The 22,469-nt window shown below is 43.9% G+C and overlaps 2 protein-coding genes across 2 annotated transcripts; one reads left to right on the forward strand and one right to left on the reverse strand.

Annotated features, from left to right (window-relative positions):
* Positions 1-432: 432 nt before the first annotated feature.
* On the reverse strand, positions 433-1,188 carry LOC120221556 (cytochrome c-like). The gene is given in 2 exon segments (XM_039219016.1): positions 433-945; positions 947-1,188. Coding segments are annotated over 2 exon segments (318 nt in total). The 5' UTR covers positions 1,145-1,188; the 3' UTR covers positions 433-825.
* Positions 1,189-17,315: 16,127 nt separating this feature from the next.
* Positions 17,316-19,139, forward strand: LOC120221553 (zinc finger and SCAN domain-containing protein 4-like). Its single transcript, XM_039219011.1, has 3 exons — positions 17,316-17,714; positions 18,137-18,302; positions 18,394-19,139. Exons 1-3 carry the CDS (start codon positions 17,316-17,318, stop codon positions 19,134-19,136), a joined length of 1,308 nt encoding a protein of 435 aa, XP_039074942.1. The 3' UTR covers positions 19,137-19,139.
* The last annotated feature ends 3,330 nt before the right edge of the window (positions 19,140-22,469 follow it).

Genomic DNA, 22,469 nt, shown 5'->3' on the forward strand with positions numbered 1-22,469 from the left:
TAAAAATCTGTGATGATATATCTCCTTTACTTTAACCCCTCTAAAGAGTTGGCAAAAGCACCATTACCAATCATACATATATGGTAAATCCACAGTTGTATTTGTGAATAGCTGTTGAAAAGACAATCTTGAATGATAACTTCGTAAAGAATTCACAAGCCAAATCTGCTTCTATAACCTATCACACTGAATTTTAAAAGCATCTGACCTAACAGATCATCTGTAAAATGTGAGAAGTGTTAATATTCTTTATTTAATTTTATACATAAACCACACTAAAATGCCTTTCATTCAGCAAAAGGCAACATTTAAATGCAGGGAATTTTAATTAAATTGGCATAGTTAAGACTAAAAAGATAAAGTGGACGTTGCCAGCTTATCTTCAGCCCTTGCCTTTAACAGGCTAACAAAAACAACTTGAAACACAGCTGATATCTTGCTGTTCTGACATAATGGATTTCCTCAGTATTTAAATATATTAATATAACCAGTTATATAAATCTAAATATAAAACCAATCTCCTATATAAGTTTAGACATGGCATTTACCATCTCTGAAAAGCTTAACATCTAATCAATTCCAATCATATTTTTTGAAGGGGAAAACAGTGACAGCACTTGCTGAACCAGAATTACTATCAAAGTTCAAAAAGCCAATCATATTCATTTAACCACAAGCCAATCTCAATTAAATCAGAACTGTCCAAAATATTCTATCAGCCATTCATGATCTGAATTCTGGTGTATGAGATCAATTTAAATATGGTACACATAAAAAAGTCGTGAGACATTTTTGTTTTGTAATAAATAAGGCAACAGCCAACTATTACTCGTTAGTAGCTTTTTTGAGATAAGCTATCAAGTCTGCTCTTTCCCCTGCCTTCTTAATGCCAGCGAAGATCATTTTTGTTCCTGGGATGTACTTCTTGGGATTCTCCAAATACTCCCATCAGTGTCTCCTCTCCCCAGGTGATGCCTTTGTTCTTGTTGGCATCCGTGTAAGAAAATCCAGGGGCTTGACCCGTCTTTCGCCCAAATAAACCATGGAGATTTGGCCCCGTCTTGTGTTTGCCTCCCTTTTCCACGGTATGGCACTGGGCACACTTCTGAACAAAAATCTTCTTGCCTTTCTCAACATCACCCATTTTTAAATCGCTCTTTGGTCGCGCGCGAAGCAAAGGTGCCCGCTCCCAAGCCGGACGTCCAGCTCTCTCCTATCCAGATTATTTCTGACAACAATGAAACATGGTTGCACCACCAAAACAAAACATTACGTTGATATCTCAACCTTCCTTCAGTTGACATTGTATTTCCCCTACTTCTCATCATAGCAGAAGTTGTATTGGAGAGTGTGGCCATTCCTTGTCTCCTCTTCCACCACCCACTCCAAGGAGGTTTGTGTCCTTTATTGTGAATATTCTCATTCCCTAATCTGTGGTTACATCAACTTATTGCTCAACAGTTCTTCAGAATTAAAATTCTTTATAAGCTTGCAACGTATTACAAATTGAATGCCCTTTACCCTTAGAACTAAATTCAAACTCCTGTTCAAAAGAATCTTACGCCAATTACCTTCTGCCTTTAAAAAAATCTTTATTTGCTTAATCATTTATTGAACAGGTAGTTATTGAGTGATTACGATACTCCAGCCCTGGAGATTCCACAGTGAACAGACAAGCCTAGTCCGTTTGTTTGTATGTATGTATGTATGTATATATGTATGTATGTAGGCACATATGTATGTTGTTTTTAAAAAAATTTTTTTTAATATTTTTTATTTATTTCTAGGAGAGAGAGAGAGACAGCATGAGCAGGGGAGGGTCAGAAAGAGAGGGAGACACAGACTCTGAAATAGGCTCCAGGCTCTGAGCCGGCAGTCAGCACAGAGCCCGACGCGGGGCTCGAACCCACGAACCGCGAGATCATGACCTAAGCGAAAGTCGGACGCTTAACCGACTAAGCCACCCAGGCGCCCCCATATGTATGATTTTATAAGGGGGAGGGGCAGAGAGAGGGGAAGACCCTAGAGGCTGAAATGTAGGCATTTCAGAGTTTAGACACGCAAACCGATTTTTCCCAGCCAGATACCAGACACCCTGGCTGTGCTCACCCGCCTCATCCCCCTGCCTCACTGCCACTGGGTCGTCCTGCCTGGTCCCTGAACTTCTACTCTTACCACACACTTGAGGGCTCTGGCACCTGAGAACATCATGGCCTTTCCTGTCACAGGCTGGCTGCTCCCTCCACAGATGCACCCCCTTCCCAGGTCATCCCAGTTTGCCTGCCTTCCTTTTGGGACTCCTTTTACCATATCGTGCTCCTTCTGTTTCTATCTTCTTTCTTTATTACACAGTTATTATCCAAAACCAATTACAGTTGAGATGCTACTTTTAGGGACATACACATTTAAAAATACGTCTTCCTGTGACAGGTTATATTTTTGGCTGTTTTGTGCTTTCTGTTTCTTTTTTGTTTCCTTTGAGTTTTAGGTGTTCTCCTCAATCCGATCATCTAGTCTTGCTACTAATTTAAACAAATAGGGGCACCTGGGTGGCTGAGTCCGCTAAGCACTGATTCTTGATCTCGGCTCAGGTCTTGATCTCAGGGTTGTGAGTACAAGCCCACACTGGGCTCCAGGCTCAGCGTGAAGTCTACTTAAATAAATAAATTAAGGGACACCTGGATGGTTCAGTCGGTTAAGTGCCCGCGTCTTGATTTGGGCTCAGGTCATGATCTCACGGTTCATGAGATCTAGCCCCACATCCCTGCTTAGGATTCTTTCTCTCCCACTCTCTCTGCCCCTCCAACCTCCCAAAATAAATAAAAATTTAAATTTAAAAAATATTTTCTTTCTCTTTTATTGTCTTTAGATTTGTTATATTTTCCTCACTAATATTTTCTGCATTAAAAAAACTCATATCATCTTATTTCTGGTGACTTTTTCCTTTCCTTATCTTCTTAATTATTTTTAGATGCTTATTTTAATTTATTTTTATTATTTTATTTTAATTCATTATTCTTTTCCTCCCTTTGTTCCAGGTAGGATGTGTTGTTTACTATGGACTTTTTTTGGATTGTGCACTGCCTCCCTGTCTGGCTACTTACCCTGGATGTATGAAATCCTGTCTCCTGTGTGTACCCAGGAAGGAATACAGTTCAGCCATGTGCTGTTAGATCGGCTAGTGTGTAGTGACAAGGGGACCATAGAGGACAATCCAGCCCCTCCACACTAGGTGGCCCTGCTCGGTTTTCGACTTTAGGTGGCCCCAGGGAAGCAGCACGGGGCACAGGCGTGTCCAACCAGGTCCTAGTCTCCCAGGTCTGCAATCTGGGATGGCGTAGCATGATGGCCCAGGGGCCACTGACCACTGTGACTTGCCGATAGCCTCGAACCCTCTGACACCACCATCTAGTCCCGCAGTAAATGAGGTAGCTGCTGTCCCACGGTGATTTAGGGGAGCAATTAAAGTGATTGTCTCAACTCCTCCCTTCCCTGAAGCCTTTGACTTCTGTCCAGACAAATGGAAGATAGGCTTTGATTTCCCCCAGGGTTTTCTCACAGGGCTTCTCTAGTTTCTAGAATCTGAGTGCCCAGTAGCTTCTCATTTCTCTGTGGTGATTTGGGGGCTAGCCGGTCACCCTGTGTCGGTTCCCTGAAGCTGTCTTGAAACACCTACCCCAGAATTCCCTCTGGCCCAGTCTGCTTCTCCCGCCCTATTGCTGCTGCACCTTTTTTGGGAGGCTTTTCGCCTTCTCTTCCTGGAATGTGCATTTAAATTAGACACATACTGAATAAGACCTGCCAAGTGCCAGTTTCTGTGTAGACTGCTGATAGGTATAGTGGGCAGCACAACAAACAGATGAAAATCCTCGCCCTCTATTTGATTAAATTCCAAGGTGGAGGTAGGGGAGTGATAAACAAAAAATAAGAGAAATGGGTAGAATGTTGAGCTTGCCGAGTGGTGATAAGGGATAAGGAGAAAAATCAGTGGGTGGGGGAATGCGGACTTTCAGGGCTTAGCTTCAAATTTTAAAAAGCATGCCTAGCACAGCTCTCACCGTGGAGAAGTTTGGACAGAGACCTGGCTGGGATGCAGGAGGGTTGGGTGGGGAGGGCGTGCCCAGCACGAGCTAACAAAGGCCAGAGACTGGAGTGAGGCTGCTGGGTCCCAGACACCCTGTGTGCCCGGTGAGACTCAAGCAGAGCAAGGGGACGGGGGCGGGGGGGGTGTGTGCTGAGGTGGGCAGGACATGGGGCCAGGCCACCAGGGACTCCAGGCTGCTGTTAGGCATCTGTCTTCTACTCTGGGTCAGCACTCCTCAGAAAGTGGCCAGAGGACACTGCCGATCTCTACTCCCTCTTCGGTGTGCAGCAAGCCTAGTGCAGAAACGGTGACCAATCACTTAGAAACCATGAGAGCAAGTTGACAGAGTTTGTCAAATCTAAAGACATCAAAGGCCTTCCTTTGTGTGTAATGGCTTTCTTGTTGATTTTTACTTTATTTCTAGTAACTCATTTTATTGCATTTTGTGAAAATGTGTCCATGACAGATGGGAAGGAGTGAGTAGGGTGGAGGGGGGCAGGTCCTTCACCAGAGGCAGTTGGGAAGTTCCACAATGACACCAGCAACCAGTCAGACTTGGTTATGTCAGGGTCTCTCCAGTGACTGTTTGGAGAACAGGCTGAGGAGTGGCTGGAGGAGAGTGTGGGGAGGTGACCTCAATAATCCAGGGGAAAAAAGGGGCAGGGGCTGGGCTGAAGGTCCCGGCTGTGAAAGGGAGAAAGCGGCTTGATTCCGGATACAACTTGAAAGTAGAGAGAAGATGGGCAATGATTATGTTGCTGCCCCAGGCCCGTGTTGAACACGATCCCTTTGCTCCCCAAACTCTCCCTCATCTTCTACAACATGGTCTCACTCCACGTAAGTCAGGAGAGGGAAGTGCTGAGTTTCACACAGTCTCTTCCTGTTGCCTTTCTTCGTACTCAGTACAGGACAGACCCGGGCAGCCAGAGTTTCCAACAGGAGCCTCACACCACTGTAACTTTCCCCGTCACACGGACTTTACATGAAGTGTCTCAAATATGATGTACTTTCTCAACATAAAATAAGCACCTATCTCTCCCTTCCCACTGAAATGATCTTTCTTTTAGTCCCTGTGGTCTCTCTGCTCGACTAGGAACTCTGCCTCTGGGGTCCCGGGGCACCCTCTGACTCACCAGCCTGGGACTGACATAGGAAGGGACAAGATTAGCCTTGCTCTCTGCCATATTTGCAATCCACAAATCACATTAAAGTAGAAAGTATTAGGGGCGCCTGGGTGGCTCAGTCGGTAAGTGTCTGACTTCGGTTCAGGTCATGATCTCACGGCTCGTGAGTTCGAGCCCCATGTTAGGCTCTGTGCTGACAGCTCAGAGACTGGAGCTGCTTCAGATTCTGCGTCTCCCTTTCTCTCTGTGTCTCTATCTATCTCTCTCAAAAATAAGTAAGCATTAAATTTTTTTAATTAGAAATTATTAGCAAGTTTGTGTGAGACTCGATTAAGACAAAGCTTGGCCAGAATTTATATGAAACGAATGTAAATCTTTTTAAAATAATGCTTATCTATTTTTGAGAGAGAGAGAGAGAGTACAAGAGCAGGGAGGGGCAGAGAGAGAGAAGGACAGAGAATCCAAAGCAGGCTCTGTGATGACAGCAGAAAGCCTGATGCAGGACTCATCAAAATCATGGACTGAACCGTGAGATTGATGAGGTTTTGGGGTCATGGGGAGTTTGTGGGGTCCAGAGCCAGCAGCCAAGAAAGAATTCTTAAAGACATCTTTGGTGCAAAAAGGTGATTTTAGGGCCACCTGGGTGGCTCAGTTGATTTAAGTGTCCGACTTCAGCTCAGGTCACGAATTCCTGGTTCGTAACTTTGAGCCCCATGTTTAGCTCTGTGCTGACAGCTCAGAGCCTGGAGCCTTCTTCGGATTCTGTGTCTCCCTCTCTCTGCCCTCCCTCCCTTGTTCACGCTGTTTCTCTCTCTCTTAAAAATAAATAAACGTTAAAAAAAATTTCTTTAAAGGTGATTTTATTACAGCACGGGGGCCAGGCCCCTGGGCAGCAAGGGTGGGGGAGACTGTTTTCTGGAGGCGAGGAGATAAGTCAAGAGGGAGTTTCCCAAGAGACTTTCATATGCTAAAGACTCACTGGAGGCCCAGCTCTCGTCCAGCTGAGGTTTTCCCCTCCAGCAAGGCGTTAACGTTAGGACAGCAGAGAGTTCCTGGACTTTAGGCCATTGATGGGATTACTGGTTCTTGCGAGCTGGTGGGGACTCTTGTTTTTGTTTTGTTTTGTTTTTCTCCTTACCTGTTTGGGCGTAGCTGGGAGTGTCCAAGGAATATCATACATGCCCCTCGTGATCCGGGGCAGGGATTGCTGTTAGCCTGAAATTTGCCCTCACTTGCTCCACGCTCCCTCGTCAAGATCTTGAGCTGAGCTGAAGTCGGGACACTTAACCGACTGAGCCGCCCAGGCGCCCCGTGAATGCTCATCTTTGTATTCCCTCTTAGTGTGAGTGGAGGGTTGTTACGGTTCACTGCAGAGATATTAGTGTGTTTGATTGTGGCAGGTTGCCCCCCGCCCCAGGGTGTTATGTGATAAGGTACTGGCGAGCCGGGCGGAGCCGGATTCCATTGGCAGGCGGATTTAATCCCCTCACATGTGTAAATGTATCTCTGACCCCACGCCCTATAAAAGGGAGGAACTTTAGGAAGACCCGTCAGGTGAACCCTGTGCAGCGAGAGAGTCATACATTCAGCCCAGGCTGCCCAGTTTGAAGTTCAGTCTTCCTGAGGAGGTGAGTTTCCAGAATGAAAGGGAAATTGTGAGTTGTGTGCTTTTGTTTTGTGCATGTGTATGTGGGCATAATGACTGGGAAAAATTTCCTACGTACAAAAATACAGGGCTTTTTCAGATATGGGGCATGGTCTGTTTGACAGTTGCTCTGGCTCAGTAGGGCTTGATGTTGTGGCCTCTGTAAAAGCCTGGCTTGATTGAAAGAGTTCTTCCTCGAGAAAGCCTTTTTGTGTGGCTGTTGTCTTGTTAATGTTGTTTCTAGTAAATTATTTTTATGGCATCTTGTCAAAGTGTTGGTACATAGAAGGTGGGGGTGGTGTGGGGGCTAAAATTTAAAGAGCAACTGTCGGCTCTTTAGCATACATACCCTTACTGAGTACTTACCTTATGCTAGGGTTGGTTCACGCGTTTTCTATATATTAACTCGTTGAGCTCCAGTGACAACTCTAAGAGAATTTTTTTAATGTTTATTTATTTCGAAAGAGTGGAGGAGGGGCAGAGAAGTGAGAGTGTCCTAAGACGGCTCCACACTTAGTGGGCTCCGTCTCACCACCATGAGACCATGACCTGAGTCTAAATGAAGAGTCAAAGGCTTAAGTGACTGAACCACCCAGGCACCCCAATGTGGGTTGTTATTGTTTTTTAAGATACAGATTTTTGAATTACTTACTATATATAAAATTGAAAAGGACAGAAAAATAGACAAATTACATGGAAAGTAGATTTAATTTTTTAAATTTTAAATTAAAAAAATTAAATTTTTTAAATTAAATCTTAATTGAAGATTTTCTCTCTCGGCAACTTCAAACTATGCCATACAATATTATTAACTATAATCACCATGCTGTATATTTTATCCCCATGACTATAGCTGGCAGTACTTTTTGATTCCTTTCATCCATTTTGCCACCCCTCACCCCCTGGTTCTTGCAACCACCAATCTGATCTCTATTTATGAGCTTGGGTTTTTATTTTAAAATTCCATGTACAAGCAGTGAGATCACATGGTATTTGTTTTTCTGTCTCTGACATCTTTCATTTAGCATAATTCCCTCAAGTCTCATGCATTTTGTCGCAAATCACAAGATTTCACTGTTTGTTATGGTTGAATAGTATTCTGATTATGTATATTTATGTGTAAATATTATAAACATAAAATATAAATATATATATCACATGTTTATCCATTCCTCCTACGTGATTGACACGTAGGTTGCTTTCACATCTTGGCTGTTATAAACAGTGCTGCAATGAACATGTCATTGCAGATATCCTTTTGAGTTAGTGTCTTCATTTCCTTTGTGTAAATACCCGGAGGCGGAATTGCTGGATCATATAGTAGTTCTGTTTAATTTTTTTAGGGGCCTCCATACTGTTTTGCATAGTAACTGCGCCAGTTTACATTCCTACCCACAGTGCGCCTTTTCTCCTAATCTTTTTTTTCTTTTTAATGTTTTATTTATTTCTAGGAGAGAGAGAGAGACAGCGTGAGCAGGGGAGGGTCAGAGAGAGAGGGAGTGACAGACTGAAACAGGCTCCAGGCTCTGAGCTGGCAGTCAGCACAGAGCCCGACGCGGGGCTCGAACCCACGAACCGCGAGATCATGACCCAAGCGAAAGTCGGACGCTTAACCGACTAAGCCACCCAGGCGCCCCTCTTTTCTCCTAATCTTATTAACTCGATCTTCCAAGCGTCATGCCTAGAGTTGCCCATAAAATGTGGTTTGCAAATAGAAATAAATGTCAAGTAATGGCAAACGCAATTTCATCTGTCCTGGCTTCCACACTTGAGTGGGAAAGGACAGGGATTAGAAACACAGATAAATATAAATTTGTAGCTTTGGTGTAAAGCAGTGAGGCAGAGATAAATGCTGTTCACAAGGAAGAGTAACTTTATTAAAAAAACCAAACACCCAGCAAATGCGATAAAGGACAGTTTCCTAAGGAACGTATCATTGGACTGACATGATGGCGTAGCTGGGGTGGCCGGACAGACGTCTGTGCATGATGTAGGACTTTTCAGCACAGAGGAGTCATTTCTATGGATTTCAGCCTGTCTCTTTTTTTTCCTTCAAATTTTTATTTAAATTCCAGTTAGTTGGCATACAGTTAGTTTCAGGTGTAGAATTTAGTGACTCATCACATACAACACCCAGTGCTCATCACGAGTGCCTTCCTTAACACCCATCACCTATTTAACCCATCCACCCGCCCACCTCCCTTCTAGTGACCATCAGTTTGTTCCCTATAGTGAAGGGTCTGTTTCCTGATTTGCCTCTCTCTCCCCCCACCTCCGTGTTCATCTGTTTTGTTTCTTCAGTTCCACATATGAGTGAAATCATATGGTATTTTTCTTCCTCTGACTGACTGATTTTGCTTAGCATAGTACTCTCTAGCTCCATCCACGCCATTGCAAATGGCAAAGTTTTGTTCTTTTTATGGCTGAGTAGTATTCCATTGTATATATATGCCACACCTTCCTTACCCATTCATCAGTCGATGGGCCTTTGGGCTCTTTTCATGTAGTTTAGGTATTGCAGACAGCTGCTATGAACATCGGGTTGCAAGTATCCCTTTGAATTAGTGTTTTTGTATCCTTTGGGTAAGTACTTAGTAGTGCAGTTGGTATTGAAGATAGTTCTATTTTAACTTTTTTGAGGAACAACCATACTGTTTCAGAGCCGCTGCACCAGTTTGTACTCCCACCAACACAGCAAGAGGGCCCCCCTTTCTCCGCATCCTTGCCAACACCTGTTGTTTCCTGCGCTGTTAGTTTTAGCCATTCTGACAGGCGTGAGGTGATACGTCATTGTAGTTTTGGTTTGTGATGATGTTGACCATCTTTTCACGTGTCTGTCAGCCCTGTATATCTTCTTTGGAAAAATGTTTGTCCTCTGTCCATTTTTAATGGATTAGATAGGTTTTGGATGGTCAGTTTTATACGTTTTAAAATATATTTTGGATACTAATCCTTTGTCAGATGTCATTTGCAAATATCTTCACCCTTCTGTAGATTGCCTTTTAGTTTCGTTGTTTCCTATGCTGTGCAGAAGTTTTTATTTTAATGAGGTCTCAATAGTTTATTTTTGCTTTTGTTTCCCTTGCCTCAGGAGACATATCTAGTAAGAAGCTATGGCTGACGTCAAAGACTTTAACTGCCTGTGTTCTCCTCTAGGATTTTGATGGTTTCCTGTCTCGCATTTAGGTCTTTCATCCACTTTGAATTTATTTTTGTATATGGTGTAAGAAAGTGGTCCAGTTTTATTCTCTTGCATGTTGCTGTCTAGTTTTCCCAACACCATTTATTGAAGAGACTGTCTTTTTTTTCCCTCTAGATATTCTTTCCTGCTTTGTTGAAGATTAATCAACCATATAGTTGTAAGTTCATTTTTGGGTTTTCTATTCTGTTATATTGATCTTTGTATCTGCTTTTGTGCCAGAACCATACTATCTTAATCACTACACCATAACTTGAAGTTGGTATTGTGATGCCTACAACTTTGCTTTTCTAAGATTGCTTTGGCTATTCAGGGTATTTTGTGGTTCCGTGCAAATTTTAGGATTGTTTACTCTAGCTCTGTGAAAAATGCTGGTAGTATTTTGATAGGGATTTCATTAAATGTGTAGGTTATTTTGGATAGGATAGATGTGTTAAAAATATTTCTTCTTCTAATCTATGAGCATAGAATGTTTTTCCATTTCTATGTGTCTTTGATTTCTTTCACCAACAATTTATAGTTTTCATAGTACAGTCTGTTATCTCTTTGGTTAGTTTTATTCCTAGGTATCTTATGGATTTGGTGCAATTGGAAATGGTATTGATTCCTTAATTTCTCCTTCTGCCTCTTCATTAGTAGGATATAAAAATGCAATAGATTTCTGTACATTGAATTTGTATGCTGCAACTTTACTGAGTTCATGTATCAGTTTTAGCTTTTATTTTTAGTGAAGTCTATAGGATTTTCTATGTAGAGTATCATGCCATCTGCAAATAGTAAACGTTTCACTTCTTCCTTGCCAGTCAGTGTAGATGCATTTTATTTCTTTTTATTGTCTGATTGTTGAGGCTAAGACTTCCAGTACTGTGTTAAATAACTGTGGTGAGAGTGGACATCTTTGTCTTGTTACTGACTGTAGAGAAAAAGCCCTGTTTTTCCCCACTGAGGATGAGATTAGCTGTGGGTTTTTTGTATACGGCCTTTATTATGTTGACGTATGTTCCCTCTATCCCTCCTACTTTGTTGAGGGTTTTTATCATGAATGGGTGTTGTACTTTGTCAGATGCTTTTTCTGTATCTATTGAGAGAATCATATGGTTCTTATCCTTTCTTTTATTAATGTGGTGTATCATGTTGATTTGCAAATATCAAACACCCTTACAACCCAGGAACAAATCCCACTTGATCGTGGCGAATGATTCTTGTAATGTGCTGTTGGATTCAGTTTGCTGAGAATTTTTGCATCCATGTTCATTAGGGATATTGGCCTGTGGTTCTGTTGTTGTTGTTTTTAATGTTTTTTTTTTTTTTATTTTTGAGAGAGAGAAACAGAGTGTGAGCTGGAGAGGAGCAGAGAGAGAGGGAAACACAGGATCCGAAGTAGGCTCCAGGCTCTGAGCTGTCAGCACAGAGCCCGATGTGGGGCTCGAACCCACAAACTATGAGATCATGATCTGAGCCAAAGTCGGACATCTAACCGACTGAGCCACCCAGGCGCCCCAGCCTCTATCTAGATCTGTTTCAGTGGAGTCTTTGTCTCATTTTAGAATCAGAGTAATTCTTGCCTCATAGAAGAGGTTGAAATTTTTCTTTCTATTTCTATATTTTGGAATAGATGGAGAGGAATAGGTATTAATTCTTTAAATGTTCAGTAGAATTCCCCCGGGAAGCCATTTGACCCTGGACTTCTGTTTGTTGGAAGATTTTTGATTCTTTATTCAATTACTTTGTGCATGTTATCAGTCTGTTCAATTTTTCTATTTCTTCCTCTTTCAGTTTTGGTAATTTGTCCGTTTCTAGGAATTTATCTATTTCTTCCAAGTTGTCCAGTTTGTGGGCATATAATTTTTCATAATATTCTCTTACAATTGCTTTATTTCTGTGGTGTTGGTTATTTCTCCTGTTGTTTGTGATTTTATTCATTTGGGCCCTTCCTCTTTTTGATAAATCTGGCTTCCCTTTTGTCTTTCTGCTTTTAGGATTTTTTTTATTGCCATATTTTGCAAACTTAGTTACAACATGTGTTGATGTTGGCCTGCTTTTGTTGATCTTGATGCAAATTCTCTGTGCCTCATGGATATAGATGTCTGTTTCCTTTCCCGGGTTAGGGAATTTTTAAGCTATTATTTCCTCAAATAAGTCTCTCACCTCCTTTTCTCTCTCTTCTCTGGGACTCCTATGATATGAATGTCATTACATTTGATGGAATCACTGAGTTCCCTAAGTCTATTCTCATGAGCCATAGTTCTTTAGCTCTTTTGTTCAGTTTCATTATTTTTCTTTTTCTTTTTTTTTTTTTTTACAAATAGTTTATTGTCAAATTAGTTTCCACGTAACACTCAGTGCTCATCCCCAATTTCATTATTTTTCATTATTCTATATGCTATATTACTTATTCCTCTGGTTCTTCCATTCTTGTGGTCATTACATCCTGATTGTTTCAAATCTGTTATTGTATTTTTAATTTCTGTTTAACTGTTTTATCTCTGTGATAAGGGCTTCCCTGAAGTCGTCCATTCTTTTCTCATGCTTGGCAAGCATCCTTACACTTGCTGCTTTAAATTCTCCACCAAACATATTACTTATATCTTTCAATTACTTATATCTGTTTCAGTTAGATGTCTGGCCATGAACTTTTCTTGTTTCATTTGGGATGAATTACTTTGTCTTGGACATTTTGTCTATGTCTCTGGCTTCTTTTGTGTGTTAGAAAAGCCTGTTATGTTTTTTGGTCCTGAGAGTAATAGCTTTATGCTGAAGAGGACATACGTTGTCCAGGGCCCGATGCTTCAAAGACTGGCTCTGGTGTGTGCGGTGTGCACTGGGCTGCTGTGTTTTGGCTGCTCCCGCCTTCAATCCAGTCACATTGCAGAGGCTCTCCTTGCCTGCATTGGGCACTGTTTGGACCTTGGCCAGAGTGTGGGGAGTTTTAACTAGGTGTGTTCTGGTCTGATAATTTTTTTTTTAATGTTTATATATTTTTGAGAGAGAGAGAGAGACACATGCACAGTGTGAGTGGGGGAGGGGCAGACAGAGAGGGAGACCTAGAATCCGAAGCAGCCAGGCTCCAGGCTCTGAGCTGTCAGCACAGAGGCCGAAGCAGGGCTTGAACCAATGAGACATGAGATCATGACCTTGAGTCGAAGTCGGAAGCTTAACCGACTGAGCCACCCAGGTGCCCCTGTTCTGATTGTTAAATGAGACCTGATGCTACTTCCAGTAGAACTGAGGCCTTGCATACCTTTCTGGGTGAAAACCGGACAGTTTCCTGCTGTGGGCAGGCGTTTCTGCTGGTCTTCTGGGGAAGGGGCCCACCTGGCCCAGGCGCACTTGCCCGAGAAGGCCGCCGCGGGCAGAGCCCAGGGCGCGGGGCTTGAGGTGAGCATGTTAGGTAGCCAGGCGTTGTGTTCACTGAAGTTGGTTTGTGCTGAGGGGCCGCGGAGGGAGGGTTCCTTTGTCCCTGGAGAGGGATCTCCATGTTTGCTGCTTTCTGGGAAGCACGCCCAGAAGAGTGAACAATTTCCCCTCACGCATCGCAGCCATTTCTCAGATTGCTCTTTTCATACATTCTGTCGCAAGGCTGCTTGCCTGCCTGGGGCAGTGCGGTGCACTTCGGGCTCTATCCCAGCCAAGCCTGCGGACTTTTAAAATGCCAAGCTTTAGGGGCCCCGCGGGGCAGGGCCCTACACTGGTCTTCTAGGGGAGGCTCCCTCCGTGCTGGGACTGAGGCAGGCCTGATGGAGAAGGGCGGGCACGGCAGAGGGGAGCGGTGTAGAATTTGGAGCAAAGCAGGCTGAACAGCCAGTGTCCAGGTTAGTCGCCTTCAGCAGGTGTCTCTGTGACTATGCTGAGGGGCGGGGGCGGGGGTGGTGCCTGCCAGCTCTTCTGTCCCCAGAGAGCCGGCCCTGGGAATGCCATCTCTCGTGGATGGGCTCCAAGAAGACAGAACGGCCTCTCCCCGTGCGCTCCAGGCAATCCTCAGGTCTCTCTGCCCTGGGGTCGCTTGCCTGGCTTCTCTCCAAGAGCAGGGCAGTGCCCTCAGATCTGTATCCCAGCCAAGCCCACGGCCCTCAAACCCCAGTCTTCGAGCCCCTCTGATTGCAAAAACACAGAAATCAGCCCCTCTCATTCTGCCCGCCAGTGTGGCCGTGGGGAAGCGACCCGCGAAGCCGCGTCTGCCTACTTCCTGCCTTCCTGACGCCGCCTCTTCTCTCCCTCTCGTTGCGCAGTTTGTTCCTGCAGCGCTCAGGTCCATCTCTTGGGTTATGTAGCTGCGTTCGGTGAGGAGGCAAGCAAAGCCGAGATCCGCCCGAGCCGGCTCCAGCAGCTCCGGGGGCCCTGAAGGATGGACGGTGTCGGCCAGGGAGGGAGGGAGAGAGCCCCGAGATCCTTTCTGATCACCAGGCAGGCGTCTCTGTCCTGTCGGTTTTGGTGTCTTTATTTATATAGGTCAAATGTTAACATGGCATCAGAAAAAGGAATGTTTACAAGGGACAACTCTCTGTGATAAGATGTTTTTGGAAAATGTACGGAAACAGGTTTTACAGGTTTTACAGAAGTCTTCTTGCAGAACTGCCCCAATTGTAGTGAGGTTGAGTAACTAAGGAAATAACAGGGTGGTCACATTTTAATGACACTAAGATTAAGTCATAGGTTTGTAGATACTCTTATCCACCCTCATCACAGCTGCCAGGGGAGGGGAAGGTGTTTGCGGAACGTAGGCCTTAGCGAAGGGGATGCTACACATCATCAGTTAGCAAAGGAATACGTAGTAACTTATCTTCTGCCCTTATCTGTTCCTTCTCTCTAAGTTAGGCTCTTTGTCTCCGGGCAAGACTTGATTTTCCAGTTATATTCTTTACGACACCGGAGAGCCAACCATCCAACTCATTAAAGAGTTTAGCTCATTTCCAATACATAGAATAGCCTCTTCGAGTGCATTTACCTTTGTGTCTAGTTTTATGATTTCTTGAATAGCTAGGGCATGAGAGACATTTTTGGTTAGTTGATTTCCATGTTGAGCTGTACGAACATCTTGGACTAACTGCATCGGTAGAAACAGAATTGTACACGTAAAGGTCGATCTTTTCTGAGTAAGGGTCATTAGCCTGTTCATAGCTCAAGGGAAAGTAGGGAGGGAAACAGGACCTGCCGGAGACACGAGGTCTGTTCCCATGATCAAAAGAAGTTCCCACAGTAAGTTCCTTCCCAAGGTGCAATCATCATACCAGGGCCGGAATAAGGGGACAAGTCACTCCTGACATTGATCAACAAGGTACCTTAGGGGTCGGTGCTCAAGAAGAAATAGAGTGGGGGGTGGATATCAGTCGTCATCTGATTGGCCAGAGACCGTGCAAACTTGCTTTGACCTCACCAGGAGCTTTCTCGACTAGTGGGCTCAGAATGGCTCCCAGCAAGCATCCTCCTCCTGCCTCGCCATCCTGGCTCCCCCACTCCTCAGCCTACCTTGTGTTATTCCCCTTCTTTACCTTTTTCTAATCCACTGTTGTCTAACAATAATTGAAAGAACAGCTTTATACTAGATCATGACCCTCATTTGATTATATCGTGTCAGTGTCATTTTTCACAAATCAAGTGACTACATGTCACTGACTTGGTCACCACTCTATTCTCTTACTTTATTTGTCTATCTTTGTGCCACTATGCCACCATCTTTGACTATTATAGCCTCATAATCAAATGTTATTTAGCTGTGTAAATCCTCCAACTTAATCCTTCAGAAATGAGTTGCTGATTTATTAAATTTTTGCCTGTTGTTGTCCATCTCATTTTAGAATTGCTTTGTCAATTTCTCTCTCACACACACATTTTTTGGATTTTGAAATTGTTTTGAATATATAAATCAATTTGGCGAGAACTGACATTTTCTGTAATGAGTCATTCAACCAATCCATAAATATGGCTTTTCGTTCTCAATATTATTTTGTAGCTATCTGTGTAGAGGTCTTATATATCTTTCATTACATATGTTCATAGATATTTGATGTTGGTCATTGAAGTGATAAAATTTTTACTTTAACTGTATTTGCTTGTCTTAATTTTTTTAATGTTTTACTTATTTCTGAGAGAGAGAGAGAGAGAGAGACAGTGTAAGCAGGGGAGGGTCAGAGAGGGAGGGAGACACAGAATCTGAAACAGGCTCCAGGCTCTGAGCTAGCTGTCAGCACAGAGCCTAATGCGGGTCTCGAACCCACGAACCGTGAGATCATGACCTGAGCCGAAGTCAGATGCTTAACTGAGCCACCCAGGCACCCCTCTGCTTGTCTTATTAATAGAAATTTATTTTTGTAATATCAACCTTGTATTGGGAGCCTTGCTAAATTCACCTAGTCTAATATTTGTAGAATATTTTGGATTTTTTTCAAATGAAATCAGGCCATCTATAATAGTTAATGTAGTTTCTGATCTTACTTCCAGGTTAGGAACCAGTCAGATGTTTCATAGAGTTAATAATGGGCTTCTATTTCACAGTCTCAAGGGCAAACTTTTAAGAATAGTTTTTGCTATAGTTATGTTATAAATGGTTTATCACATGATGGAAGTTCTCTTCTACTCCTAGTGTACTAAATATCTTTGTCAGGATTGAATGCTTTTATTAAGCTTTCATTAATGCTTTTATTAATGTATCTACCACTAAGATGACAGCATACTCTTGAAATTCAATAATATGGTAAATTACTTGTTTTTTTTTATAATTAACCCAAATTGTATATAAATGCTAAAGCCCACCTATTCATGATATTTTATTTTCCTTATATATGACTGAGTTTGACTTGCAGATATTTAATTAAGGATTTTTGCATCTTTGCTTGTGAGAATTATTGGCCAATAGTGTTTCTTTCTTTAATGTACTTGTAAGGTTTTGTTATCAGTAAGATTAATTAATTAACTTCATAAACTAAAAGAGAAGTGTCTTTTTCTGTGATCTTGCTAAGACTAACATTATTTCTTTCTTAAATATCTCTTAAAATTCACCTATGAAGTAATGTGGCCTGAAATTTATACTTTCTGTTTTTTTAAATTATGCCAGTGATTTAATACATATCTCTTCTATTTATAGCTTATGGTTTTTAAACATCTGCCACTATGTAACATTTGACTGTTAGCTAACTAGCAAAATAAGATCAGAAAATATGTCAAATATTATAAATGCCCTGACTTTGTCTTGAAATAGATCTCCAGGAACACAGGACTTCACCAACTGAATCCAGAAAGTTGAGTCTCTGATAAATACTACTGAGAATGGATTTAGATTTCAGAACCTCATTTCTGTGTGACCCATCCAGGGATAACCCTGGATCAGAAAACAAAGACTTTAAACCCAGCCAAAGACCTACCCTCCGAAAGGCAGAGGTGATGCCTGAGTTCCAGGACACGGACCACAGCTTATTTCAAAAGGGCAGCAATAAGTCATTTGCAAAGCAGGAACTGCAAAGACTCTATAAGTCATTTCACTCATGGCTGCAGCCAGAAAAACACAGCAAAGATGAAATTATTTTTCAAGTGGTCCTGGAACAGTTTATGATCAATCGACACCGCAGTGATCTGTCTACATTGAAGGAGAAGTGGGAATCAGGTGGCAGAAACCTGGAGAAATTCATGAAAGATCTGAGTGATGGTTGCATGAAGCCACCCGGCTTAGTGAGTACAAAGTTCTTCCCCATGGAGTGAAGGGCCAAAAAGAGTAAGGGACAGTCAGTAGGCGATAGCTGGCAGTAGCGAAAGAAGTTACTGTAGACCCAGTAAGTAGTCAGGTCACTCTTCCTCACCAAGGAGAATCTTTACCAACCTAACTGAGCAAAAATAAAAAGTGTTATAGAGTCATTCCTTGTAGGATACATAGGAACCAGTATACTAATTTATTTAATTGAGTTTTATTGATGAGGTGGTGGTAGGAACTCAGAGTCAGCTGGGAAAAAAAACCTCAAGGGTGAGGAGAAATGCCTTGACAAGAGCTGCCTTTTCCCTCAGAAAGCTTTCGTATTCATTTTTTTTTCATTACAGAAGACACACTAATGCAGAATATATAACAATGATCATTGCTTTTTTTGTTTTTGTAACAGGTCCATGTCCGCATGCAGGGACAGGAAGCCCTCTTTTCTGAGAATATGCCCCTAAGAGAAGTCATTGTTCATTTCGGCAAACAGTTGTCAGCAGGAACCCCAACAGGAGAGAACACGGGGACACCCTCCTGTGCTCCCCGGGATTCTGCCCTGGAAACAGGACAAGGTGAGTGGGGTAAGCCAAGGTAGCAGAGGGATGTTCTGTGTGGACTCCTTCCCGGGTACAACTTCACTCAGTCACATTTTTCCCCTCACAGGAGATGAAGATAAAGAAAATGGTGGCAACACTGACCAAGTAAATGGCAGCGTCACTAGTCAAGGCAATGAAATCCCTTCCCTACTCGTTATCCAGGAAGAGGATCGTCCTAGGCCTGAAGATGACTGTGTCTCTTTGAAGAATCCACTCAGCTCTGGAAGAGCAGGTCTAGGTCCCTCCGGGTCCCAGGAGGGGTCCCTGGAAGGACCCCCACATCAAGACGTGCTTATGGAAGTGGGACCAGGGTCTCTCTCTCCACCAATGCAGGTCACCCCCGAGCCTCTTCCTACCCACCAGCATGAGGGAACCTCCACATGTGAGGGACACCAAGAAAGATCCCATGAGGCCCCCAAATCATACAGATGTGAACAGTGTCCCAAGATCTTTAGGTATTTCTCTCAGCTAAAAGCCCATCAGAGAAGACACAATAACGAGAGGCCATTTATCTGTGCTGAGTGTAACAAAGGCTTCTTCCAAGCGTCAGACCTACGAGTGCACCAGATGATTCACACAAAAGAGAAGACTTTCACATGCAGCACGTGTGAAAAGTCCTTCAGCCACAAAACCAACCTTAAGGCTCATGAGAGAATCCACACGGGAGACAGGCCCTATTCATGTTCCCTTTGCCAGAGAAGCTACCGCCAGTCATCCACCTACCACCGCCACCTGAGGACTCACCAGAAGATGGCCTTAAAAAGTGCTGCTTCCACGCCAGAAGCTTCCTCAGATGCAGCCCCAAAGTAATGTTCATAAGTGTATATGCATTATATTTCCATAGCACTTCTCCATTTATATCATAATTTTTAATTTCCCGATTGTATTTTCCATTTACTGTCTTACTCGATTAAAATGTAAGTTTAAGGAGGTCATGGAATTTCTCAGTTTGTTCACTGAAGTATTTCTGGTACCTAGAAAAATGGCTGCCAAATTTCAAATGATCGATGACCGTATGTTGAATGAAGGTGTAATGTTGGTGTTTATTCCTTAAAATCCAAGAATGTTCAACCCCAGCAGCTCCCAGTGATCAAGCGAGGCTTTCCCCCTGCTCCCCTGTCCTCTGTACACATTCTCGTGCACCTGAAAACATGGGAAGTGGAAGCCAGAACCTAGAAAGGGAACTTTTATGTTTAAGTTATAATCAGTTAATTCACTGGAAATGTCAATAGCGAAATTGGACCTGCATAAGACTAAAAGTTGCAGAATGCTATTTTAGTGATAGAAACCAGAAAGGTGGCATGTTTTCCCGTTCATTTCTTCCAAAGATGGCAGGTATGGGGGGATAAGATGGGGCTTGTTTTCAGAACAGGTTTGAAAGTGTGGTTTGGGGAATAAGAAAGGTTATTGTGCAACGCTGAAGCAAAAGTGCACATTGGTACCCAAAGTGGGCTCACTGCATGGTGACTTAGAGAGTACACATGGTGGAGTTGCCACACATAGTCAACTTTATTTGTACAAACAAGGACAAATCGACAAAATGATCCTCAGGTGTCCACACAGCGTTTCTAGCCAGAGTTCACAGTAAGGCTTTCAGGGAATGTGTTTACACATAAGCCTGGAAATTTCGGACCGAGGGTTAAATTCCCAGGGTGAAAAGGTCGAAACAGAATTATGGGATTCATCTAGCCTGCGGCCCGCGGTGCTCTCTGGGAAGCTCCATCGACAGCAAACGCTGCGCAGGGTTGGGCTCTCTTTAGCGGTTTGCAGAAGCAAGGGCCCTCTAAGTGATTCCCCACGTGGCACCGAGCAGGGACGGGGTTGGAGGAGGCCCCGCGCAATCGGGAACTGTCTGCTGAGAAATGAGGCAGCACCAGGTTCCCCGAAGACTCCTGGGACTTGTAGTCCTGACCTCCAGCCGCGCGCTGCTCTTTGGGTACTGTAGGCGACAGTGAGCTCTGCGCAAGCGCGCAGCGGCTGTAGCTGGGAATCTCCCGCCCGAGGTGGGGCTTCTGGTCTGAGCCGCAGCTTAGCATGTGTCGGGAATTTCTGTGCTCAGAGAAAGTCCCCTGAGTGTTTGGCGGAAAAGTAAACTTAGGGGGTGCAGCGCGTCCGTCCGCAGGGTCCCCAGCTTTTTGGAGGGCCAAAGTGGCGGTCCTTGGGAGTGACCCGGTTCTCCCCACCCCGCCCCGCCCTAAGCACGCTCCTTGCGTAGAGGAAACCCACCACTCCGGGAAGACTCACAGGGCACCGGTCCGCCTCCCCGGTGGGGCCTCGCTCCCAAGGACTGGGGCTCAGGAGCCCTGGTCTGTGCGGACTCTCCTTGAGAGAACCTCCTGAGGTCTTCTGCGCAGAGGGACTGTGTTCCAAGTCACCACGGCCACGTGTGATCCGAGGTCGCAGGTTGGAGGGGACAGCAGAGGAAGGAGCAGAGTCAGGTCAGGGGCATGGGGAGAGTTTGGGAGTACCTACCGCCGTGGCAGGGATTCCAGAAGCCACGGTGCCAGGGCACGGACCGCGTCTCGAAGAGCAAGCAACCAGTGGAAACACAAGACGAGAGAAGCTTGGATGGTGTTGGTACACACCGCGGAGCCCCTAACACTGGCCGGGAGGCTCTATCCCTGCCATTCCCTGAAGAGGTAATTCATAGTGGGGAAGACTGCAACCAATGACAGAGGACATAGCTCTTCTAAAGTTTGCATCCACAAGTATTCCCAGGTATGAGTGTACGCAGTGAGAGGGTACAGATTTCCTGAAGGTCCAGCTTTGTGTCCCTATGACTCAGTTCACCACTGTCAGAGCAAATATTGTCAAGATTTTCTGAATGCTTATACACTCATCTGAAGACCCTTGACGCTGGTGCAAGCAAACGGATTGAGGAGAGAGATCACGTAATTCAGGGATATGCCCTTTATGACCTAGCCTTCCTTCCTGGTGACTGGAGAATATGATCTTTTCTAATTGCCTCTAAGCCAGGACTTCAAGACATGAAGAGAGAGATGGTGAAATAAATGTAACACTTTGGGATCTTCTGTGTTTCCAAGAGGTATGGGAGATCCAGAATTTTTTGTGCACCTAATTACTTCAGAACTTTATTGAGGTGAAATTGACATGCAATAAGTTTCATATATTTTATTGTGCAGTTTTATATGCATAAAATGGTGAAACTATCCCCATGATCATTATGAGCATCTATCCCAGAGTTTCACCTGGCTGCTAGATAATCCTTCTCACCATACCTTCCATGACCACTCTTCCCTAGACAATCATTTGCTTTATTTCAGCATAAATTGGTTTGTCTTTTCTAGAATTTTTAAATAAATCATAATTACTCCTTTTGTGCGTGTGGTTTCTCTCAAAGCACACAATTATTTGAGATTCATTCTTGTCAGTTGTGTGAGCGTGGGTTCCTGGGACTCTAGAGGAAGTCCAATCCATCTGTAGTACAGATTTGTTAAGTCATGTTGAAACAGCTCCTGTTGGGCCACAGAAGAGGATGCTTCACTGTGCTGCATGCAGTCACCACGCACGTGGAATTGCCCGTTGAAAGCAGGGTTCTCTTCAGTCAGCCAGATCTTAAAGTCACAAGGCCCTTGCGGTGTTCCGCTGTAAGTTTAAAAGGTACAGGCAGGGTTGAGCCAGATCAGCTTCAGAAGACAGAGCAGGCTGCATGATCAGGTCCTTGAGACTTCCTGTAATCTATCACATTGCTGATGACACATGCAGTAGCCTCTCCTGGATGTTCTGGAAAGCCGAAAGAAAGGAGAAGAAGCCCTGGCTCTGTTGCTCTGAGTTAGCTTGGTTTATGAACAAAGTAAAAATGGATGGTGACTGCATCAGGCACAATTGAGATATCTCTGAATGGAGGGGCAGGGCTGCAGAGTCCTCTGGATTCAAACCGGACCCTTCCATGGCCTGAGAAAGTCCCCTCAAGGCCCTTGGCTTCCACTACCTCCAGTCTGAAATGGGAACATTATCATTACCTCCCCTCTACTGAGGGAATTGGAGAGAGCTCGGTTATGATGTGTATCCCCAGTGACAGGTGTCTCAGTGCCTCGTTTGTGCGGTGGGTGAGGACAATGCCATTCCTCTGCCCATGTTCCCAGAAATATGGTCAGCAGTTGCTGAAATGGAGTTAGCAGT

This window comes from Hyaena hyaena, unplaced genomic scaffold, assembly GCF_003009895.1.
Source record: "Hyaena hyaena isolate Hyena2069 unplaced genomic scaffold, ASM300989v1 scaffold_787, whole genome shotgun sequence".
Lineage (NCBI taxonomy): Eukaryota > Metazoa > Chordata > Mammalia > Carnivora > Hyaenidae > Hyaena > Hyaena hyaena.

What these genes read in the sequence shown, in the direction of transcription:
- LOC120221553 (XM_039219011.1), top strand. Translation starts at nt 17,316, where the DNA reads ATGGATTTAGATTTCAGAACCTCATTTCTGTGTGACCCATCCAGGGAT. An exon ending in GCATGAAGCCACCCGGCTTA is followed by an intron (nt 17,715 to 18,136) that starts GTGAGTACAAAG and finishes TTTTTGTAACAG; the next exon opens with GTCCATGTCCGCATGCAGGG. An exon ending in TGCCCTGGAAACAGGACAAG is followed by an intron (nt 18,303 to 18,393) that starts GTGAGTGGGGTA and finishes TTCCCCTCACAG; the next exon opens with GAGATGAAGATAAAGAAAAT.